Source organism: Arachis hypogaea, chromosome 10 (genome assembly GCF_003086295.3).
Source record: "Arachis hypogaea cultivar Tifrunner chromosome 10, arahy.Tifrunner.gnm2.J5K5, whole genome shotgun sequence".
Classification (NCBI taxonomy): Eukaryota; Viridiplantae; Streptophyta; class Magnoliopsida; order Fabales; family Fabaceae; genus Arachis; species Arachis hypogaea.
The window spans coordinates 33,213,107-33,221,312 of record NC_092045.1 but is presented as its reverse complement, the minus strand read 5'-3'; the positions used below and the strand labels follow the sequence as shown (position 1 = coordinate 33,221,312).

General features: G+C 33.3%; 1 protein-coding gene and 1 long non-coding RNA gene across 16 annotated transcripts; one reads left to right on the top strand and one right to left on the bottom strand.

Moving 5' to 3' along the window:
* Positions 1 to 219: 219 nt before the first annotated feature.
* On the bottom strand, positions 220 to 4,790 carry LOC112715539 (uncharacterized). Of its 15 annotated transcripts, XR_011866580.1 has the most exons (13): positions 4,330 to 4,790; positions 4,000 to 4,093; positions 3,630 to 3,674; positions 3,403 to 3,451; positions 3,118 to 3,202; positions 2,995 to 3,039; positions 2,783 to 2,876; positions 2,412 to 2,513; positions 1,908 to 1,974; positions 1,674 to 1,739; positions 1,421 to 1,514; positions 817 to 888; positions 220 to 569 (listed from the first exon to the last, which is right to left on the bottom strand). It is a non-coding gene; the product is annotated as an uncharacterized lncRNA (long non-coding RNA). The 15 variants fall into 15 exon arrangements; XR_011866583.1 differs by lacking the exon at positions 2,995 to 3,039 and having other exon boundaries at positions 3,403 to 3,462; XR_011866577.1 differs by lacking the exon at positions 2,995 to 3,039 and having other exon boundaries at positions 3,399 to 3,451.
* A 1,613-nt stretch (positions 4,791 to 6,403) lies between these two features.
* On the top strand, positions 6,404 to 8,004 carry LOC112715537 (uncharacterized). The gene is made up of 2 exons (XM_025767309.3): positions 6,404 to 6,733; positions 7,537 to 8,004. Exons 1-2 carry the CDS (start codon positions 6,469 to 6,471, stop codon positions 7,806 to 7,808), a joined length of 537 nt encoding a protein of 178 aa, XP_025623094.1. The 5' UTR covers positions 6,404 to 6,468; the 3' UTR covers positions 7,809 to 8,004.
* Positions 8,005 to 8,206: the final 202 nt, after the last annotated feature.

The following is an 8,206-nucleotide window of genomic DNA, read 5'->3' as shown; positions in this document are numbered from 1 at the left end:
GGAAAATCATGATTACAGACAGAAAATCCGTCTGTAAATCCGTCTGTAAGGTAAAATAGAATTTTTTTTATTTTTTCTAATTACAAAATAAACTTGTTTTCATACAAAATAAATATAAATTTAATACAAATTTTTTATCTAATTTATATTCGAATATTTATAATATTTCAAAAAATAAACAAATTCATCGTATTATCAAACTAAAAGAAAGGTACTATATTAAACAAGCAAGTCAATATAATTCAAAGCATAAAGAAAATGTATTGATACATCAACTATAATCCTCAATATATTTTTCAACCATACTAAAAGCTGTGTTATTCTCCATATTAAAACAGAAATTGAAAAATGCCAAAAATCTCTATATCAGTTTAGACCTCAGTTACAACAATCTCTCAGGTGAAATCTCATCTTCTCTTGGGAATCTATTGAAATTAGAAGCACTTGATCTTTTCCACAATCAACTCACTGGAGAAGTCCCTCCACAAGTTGGTGACATGACCAGCTTGGGAGTGCTTTAATATTTAACTGTGTGTTAATTATGACAAAAAGCAACACACATCTGCAAGCTGTCAAAAAATTAATCCAAATGAAATAGCAACAAGAAATTAATATGTGATCAAGAATGTTCCTGACACGCAAAGCCAAGCATGGACAAGAATGGTTAGATAATTGCAAGTAATTAACCTCCAAGTTCTTAAAATCTCCTATATAGTTAAGTTTTAAATGACAGGATTGAACTTCATATATGTAATTGAAAATGTGATCATAGTAGTTTAAAGCAATGCAAGACAACAATACAAGAAAAAACAATACCTGAATACTCTGAGTTGTGATGTTCTGATGGATCAGGAAGAATTATGAAAGTGATAGGTGGTGGTTATTGTGCTGATCAATTATGAAAGTTGGTATTATACTATTATAGAAGTGGGGTTTAATTTTAACAACAAGAGAAGAAATAAAGAGGAAGATATTCTCAATTCTCAATAAAAATAACTCAAAAAAAATACACTATTATAGAAGTGGGGTTTAATTTTAACTCATTTTGTGCATTAATAAGCATGCACATTGAACAATTAGCTCGCCAATGCTTGCTTTATTTGCGCAAGTAGTTCTACACATTTTGAAGAGTTCACATTCTTTGTTACAAAATTTGAATCCAACCAACAGCTAATAATTGTTTTAATCCTTCATGTCATTGCTTACACAGCTAAAAAGAAGTAAATGGGACACTTGAAAAGTATAAAATGTTAGATAATTCTTTATTTTTTTTAGCATTTTTTCTCTTAGTTTTTATTGTAATTATTGCAGCTGATTAAAAACTTATTAGTTACTTACATAACATTTTCAATAAGGGAGTCCATATAGGACGAGTTAATTAATAGGCTAACCAAACATTAAAAATCATTTGTAACATTACCAAAACCAGAAACACCATAGCCAGCTCCAAGTTCAATTACACGTTTTCCTTTAAGTTTAGCTGGAGAAAACCTTCCCTTTCTGCAATTCCGTTCCTGAAAAAAATAAATAAAGATACACCTTAAGATATTAGAAGGTGAGAGAAATTAGATGCAATATCTAAATAAGTTCATTAAAACCAAGTTTAGATTCTAAAACTAAATTATATTTATGACAGGACAGTTCAGAAAATGTTAGGAGGATCAACAACTTACAAGAAATTTGGCAAAAACAAGTGATGAATCCCACACTTTTGTTCCTAAGTGCTTTGAATTGGGATCCTGACAAAACAAAATTGGCATTGTCAAATATTTTATAGATAAAGAGGAAAAAGAAAAAGGAAAACTTCGGGGGGTAAATAATCGAATAATGAACACCTTCTTCAAAGTACCTTCCTCTCAACAAAATGGGATAGTTATAGAAGGTATACTTGAAAAAGATAAATATACCTAAGTAAACTGCAATTCATGGCCCAAAACCTCCAGTGGCATTTCAAATGTGGTTGGAGAATTTAACCTGTTCGAACAAACACAAGTGGTATGACACACATCTATTCTAAAGCACATAACCAATAATGACATAAAACAGTAAAACTAAAGTGATATTACAACATATGTATTGACAGGCATCACCATATGATTTTCCTTAGGAGGGGAAAAAATCAGAAAAGAACACTGCTGGCTGGCAGGCACAGAATGATTCAAAAGAATACAAATTTCAACAAATACCACTACTACTTCAACAAATTTGAACTAATTCAAAAGAAAAACAACCAAATAACATAAATAACTTCAAATCTTTATCCAGACAATAAAACAAACAGGTAGTGTTCAACCAAAGTGAAATCACAGAAACATCATATAGAACAGAAGAATTGACAGGTCCTATCAATAAAATGGGCAACACATCCCTTTAGATTATATAAGGTTAAGACTTGAGTTTAAGAAAGATACCTGTCAAGTGCCATAAGATCAAAGTCTGCTAAATGAAAAAATCCCAGATACGAAAGACAAATCCAGAGGCTCTATCTCCCACCTGAAGATATTGTCGGATTCCTGAAGAACCAAGAGAGAAAAAAAAGAAGCAAAGATCATATTGAAAGATCATTTTAGTCCTTTGACTAAGTAGGAATAACTCCATTTAGGCAGACACTTAATCAAAGCTACCACACACATTGAAATATCTATTATTGTCAAAACAGATTTGCATGTAATGCTGCATCTCAATGAACTAAGCAATAGGCAAAGTGCGACACTAGTTTTGAAGATAAAGAGCCTAAAATCAATGAAACAACAACCTATGCATTAAAAGATAAGAAGCATACTTGTTGAGCTAGCTCCCTGGTAGGAGAGAGCACGAGGCAAAGAGAACATTGTAAATTAGAGACTTGGGGAAGGAAAACCATTTGATGAGAAAAACTGCAGCCAAAAACAGAATTCAATAAGCCATTGATTTGCAGCAACAAATACATATATGGACAAACGATACTGATTTTCAAAGAATGAAGAAAGTGGTAAACTAAGCAAGCAAACCCACCATTTGTCACCCTGCTTTTCAAAAAGTGGTAAATTGATCTGAAATCTGCACCACATATTGATGCCTTTTTTTGTTTATAATCCAAATGAGTAAGGAACAGAAAGAGAAGAACTAAAGTTGTACCTTCTAACTGCTTGAAGTCATTCTTCAAAGTCAAGATCGAAAGTATCGTTGCGAGACTTGCCGTCGAGCTGTGGTGCGGGTGCCTCTGCAGAGAAAAAAAATGAACAAGTATATTTTGAACAAGTATATGTGCAATCTTCATAAGCATGGCATATATGTGTGGAACTATGTCCTTCTATTTTGAACAAGTATATTTTCACAAACTATATAATGCTATATATCATTTAAACTTGTATTAATGAAAAATGAAAAGTATATTTAGGTATCAGTTTTCTACTTACATACCAGAGATTGAACAATTCAATATTCACATTGCAATTCCTTTAGCATAAACCTGTAAGAAAGCTACCAAAATATTAGGTTTTTGCATTGACTTGTCAAGTTCTTGTTTTCTCTTTTCATCATTATGCAGAAAATTGTGTTTGAATGAAAAAGCTGATAATTACAGTGAACTAGAAAAAGCTGATATATGTTTGAATGAAAATGAATTCCAAATAGAAAGTAAAAGTTACCATGATTATGCCTTTGACATTCTCCTTTGTTAGTGTGATGCAGTTCTGCAAATCATCATCAGATTCATTATTCAACTTATTTCATTAAAAATTACCGTACATATTTTTCCCAAAATTTCATACAAGTTGGCGCCAATCTGCTGAATTTTCTGCAGCAAGCAATTTAACAACTTTATATGCCAAATTTTGCATCAAAGCTTTTAACATTTCTAAAACCACAAGAGCTCAAATTTAAACAACCTGCCAAAATTAAAATGAACAAGGACACGAAAAATCAGCAAAGGCATCACAAGGTGTAAAGTAGTTTCTATTGGTAAGTATTAAGCAAATGAAAAATCAGACTCTTTCACGAATGAAAATAGCAAAGTACCTTTGAAAACAAATCTTCTACTTCTCTTTCACGAATATCACCAGGGAGGTTCCCAACGTAGACTATTCTGCTCCCACGCCTACTCATTTTCAATCTGCGGCAATAAAATAATCAAAAAATAAGGAACAACAATAAAACTGAAAGGTGATTAGAAGACCTAAAATTAAGCTAATTCAGCCAGCAATTTCAATTCTCAGCAGAATAAAAACAGAACATCGAAAGGGAGAGAATAAAGAGGAAAATAAAATTGTACAATTGAATTAGAGAGAGGATATAGAGACTGTTGGGCGTGGAGAAGGATTGAAATGGGCGAAAGGGATTTTATTTTACCTCTGATGATGAGACGGAATTAGGGATCGGTAGGTTTGCAGTGGAAGGCCTCCAGGTTAGGGTTTTTCAATTTTGTTTGGAGGAAGGTGAAGTCACGACGCAGGAGAAAAAGCAGAGCGTTACGGGTTTCAGTCATGGAGGAAGGAGCGACGTTTGAAGGCTTACGACAGAGTGAGCACGACGGAGGCTTTGAGACGAAGGGAGCGTCGATGGAGGGAGCGGCGAAGCAGGGGTTGGAAGCACGACGAAGTTCTGGGATTAGGGTTGGAGGCGCGATGAAGCTCTGGGGTTAGGGTTGGATGCGGTGGCGGAGGGAGCCCGTACGACGCAAGGGACGATGAAGAGGGATCTGTGACGCTAGCGGCAGAAGAAATTGGTGCGATGGAGAGAAGAAGCAACTCGGTGACGGAGAGAGGATTTGATATGGGTGGAGTGTAAATGGTTCGAGACTTCGAGTGGATAGAGATAAGATTAGTGTTATCTCAATATTTACCGACGGAAAATTTAAATTACAGACGGATTTTCTGTCTGTAATAATTTAATAAAACGCATCGTTTTGTCTATTTAATTACAGACGGATTTTCTGTCTGTAACCATTTCTCACGGAAAAAAAATTAATTTTTCCGACGGAATTATCGACGGATTCTATTTTCCGTCTGTAATTTATGCTAATCCATTTTTTTTGTTTTCCGACAAAAAATCTCTCTGAAATTCTCTCTGTATTTCAGTGGGATAAAATCCGTCGGAAATATCCGTCTGTAATAACTAGTTTTCTAGTAGTGAATCTCTAATGATGAAGTAATAGGATAAAATTATAAACCTAAGTTAATTGATTAATTTAAATAATTCACAATTCTACAAAAATTTAAAAATACAATATAAAATTATAAATACAAAACTGACAAGCATGTGTCATTCCAATTAATTTTCAATAGCAACAACTAATAATATTCTAAATTCCTAACTCAAAATAAGTCAATACACAAAACAATTAACAAACAGATTAATGAAACAAAATTAGCAATTACATAGAGAGAGAACAAATTCAATCAGAATTAACAAACCAACTAACACAATAAAACAAATAAGCAATGAAGCAAGTAGATTATGAATTCAGTATTTTAGATTTTTGGTGAAACATAAATGTACCAAGAGTCCTAGACTAAACTGTGGAATTCTAGGAGGCAGAATCCAACAGTCGTGTGGCACCTAGCGACAACAGGACAAAGGATGAATTGCTGAAGAGTGAAGAGTGAAGAGAATCACAGATTCACAGAAGAAGACAAAACCAAAAGAAGAACGCAAAAGAAGAAGAAGAAAGTAGAATTAGAGTACTAAATAACAAGTGAAGCAGAAGAAAAACGCTAAAGAAGAAGACAGATTCAAATGCCAAAGGAATGCAAAAGAGGAATGCAGCGGCAGAACCACACAACCAATAAAGCAGTGACGTAGAAAAGAAGGCTGAACCAGATGTGAGCACGCGGCGATGTAAGGAGAAATCGAGCGATGGAGCTATGCGGGAGAAATGCGGAACGGGACAACAACGTCAGTAACAATGAGCTAGTGACACTAGTAGAATGACGGCAATAACTCTGGAGCCTGGAGGACTGGAGGGTGGAAGCTGGAGCAGAGAAAGAAAATTGGAAAAGAGAAAAAGAAAAAGGGTTAGGAATTTAGATAGTGGGATCAAAATTAAATCAATTATGTAGTGGGACAAATTTATTCTCTTGTCTTTTATATGTCCCGTAGGGCTACTATCAACATGCGTAACTCAAAATTAAAGGAAAAAAACTAACATTAAACCGTCAATTAAATTTATTGTTGAGGGGCCAGGCACTAATGTGAAAGAGGGTAGATTAAGTATGACGAAAAGTTGTCCTGATAAATTGAGAGAAGAAACAACGCAACTTCACAGATTATTATTCAATTAACATAAGCTAAGTCAACTTATTAATCGGTTCTAACCACACACACATCCATTACAAAATTCAAAAGTTAATTCGGTTATTCTGCACTACTACTACATACAATTCAAATGCGTAACTCACCCTATATAAACCACCTTCTTCTTAGTACAACACCACACCAAAAACTCAAACCATAACCAAATATATTCTTAGTAGTTAACTTAATTAAGCGATGGGTGGCAAGTTTGTTAGGAGTGTTATGATTTGTGTAGTTGTAACGGTCTCCATTATCGGAGGGACAATGGCGGCAGGGGTTCCGGGGAAGCCTTGGTCGTTTGGTTTCAATAACAGCCATAATTGGTGGTCCAGATTTGGAAACAAAACACAGCAAGAAGCGAAGACCATTATCGTTGGTGGCTCCCAGCATTGGCAGTTTGGATTTAACTACTCTGATTGGGCCATCAAGAATGCGCCCTTTTACCTCAACGATACCTTAGGTACAATTGCACTATTATACCTTATTATTCTGAGAAAAATTCATGTGAAATTACCTTTATGAGAAGTTAATAATTAAAAAATATTATAAAATAATTTAGTCAAATATATTAAAATATTTAAAAAATTTTAACTATTTAACTTTATGTAAAAATAATTGCATGTGACTTCACCATATTATTTATCTTCTCCTTCTTTTATTGTTGCTCGTACCTACATAACATTACACATTTACACTATAGGCCTATATTTTATTTATACTTGCTTGATAACAGATTTTACTAATTGCGTTTGTATTCTGTTTTTAAAACTGCTAGATAGTTGAGATATTTAGAAGACCAGGTCTTTATTTATACAAATTAGTTGGATTTGTTAGAAAGTTAGTTAGGCAGTTAACAATGTTAGTAAGCCACTTAGTCCTAATTTCCTTATATAGCTTGCTTGTATAAATACGGTAGCTTGAATTGTAAGTTTTAGATTTTTTTTACCAACATCAATTAATTTTTTTAATTATTTTATTTATTTTAAATCTTAAATAATAAATTCTTAATCCGAATTCCAAATTTTATTAAGCCTAACCTCTAAGTCGTCTTCTAAAAAATGAGAACTTTTGAAAATTAAAAATTAAAGAGTTCGCTAACATTAACTAACTAAAATTGATTTGATGTACTTTCTCAATTAGATAAGTTTCTATATCTATCTATATATCTATATTCATACCGTAGCCAAAACTTACATAATGATATTACCTTAAGAAATTTTGTGATTTTAAAGCAAAGTTGGTTGTGGGTGTGGGTGGATGCAGTATTTAAGTATGAAGCTCCAAATGCGACGAACCCTTTCCAACACAGCGTGTACTTGTTTTCAAATTTGTGGAGCTTCATAAAATGCGATATTAAGAAGGCGAAGAGGGTGGCTAAAGCAACGCAAGGAGGAGGAGAAGGATTCAAGTTCGTGTTAAACAAGTGGCAGCCTTACTACTTTGCATGCGGTGAGAAAAATGGCTTTCATTGCAACAATGGTCTCATGAAGTTCGCTGTTTTTCCAATGATTCGCCCATTCTGGTCTTCTCCATGATTATCAAATTCTTACCTTATTATCTTCAACATGCGTTAACTTAAATAAAGCGAGTTTAATTTATTCTTGCATTGTGGTCTACTTTAGATTTTATATATTTGTTATGTATGTGCTTCTCATGACCACGATATATATGTACTAATGGCTGGTATTGATGAGAAGGTTGCTTGTAATAATAAAAACAAGAGATTTGCAATTTTGAATTAATTAAAAGATGACAATGCAACAACGTGTAGCTACTAGCTACACCAACTTATGACGCATATTCATTCGTCGATTAGTCTTGAAACTTTTACAAAGAAAATAAACTTACTAGTAATATCCTAAATTAGTTTTAATTTTAAAAACTTTTTTGCCGAATATTTTAATTTTTAATAAATTTTAATTATTAAATCAGT

Coding starts and splice junctions, on each gene's coding strand:
- LOC112715537 (XM_025767309.3), top strand. CDS start 6,469: ATGGGTGGCAAGTTTGTTAGGAGTGTTATGATTTGTGTAGTTGTAACG. Junction 6,734..7,536: donor TTACCTCAACGATACCTTAG/GTACAATTGCAC, acceptor GGGTGGATGCAG/TATTTAAGTATGAAGCTCCA.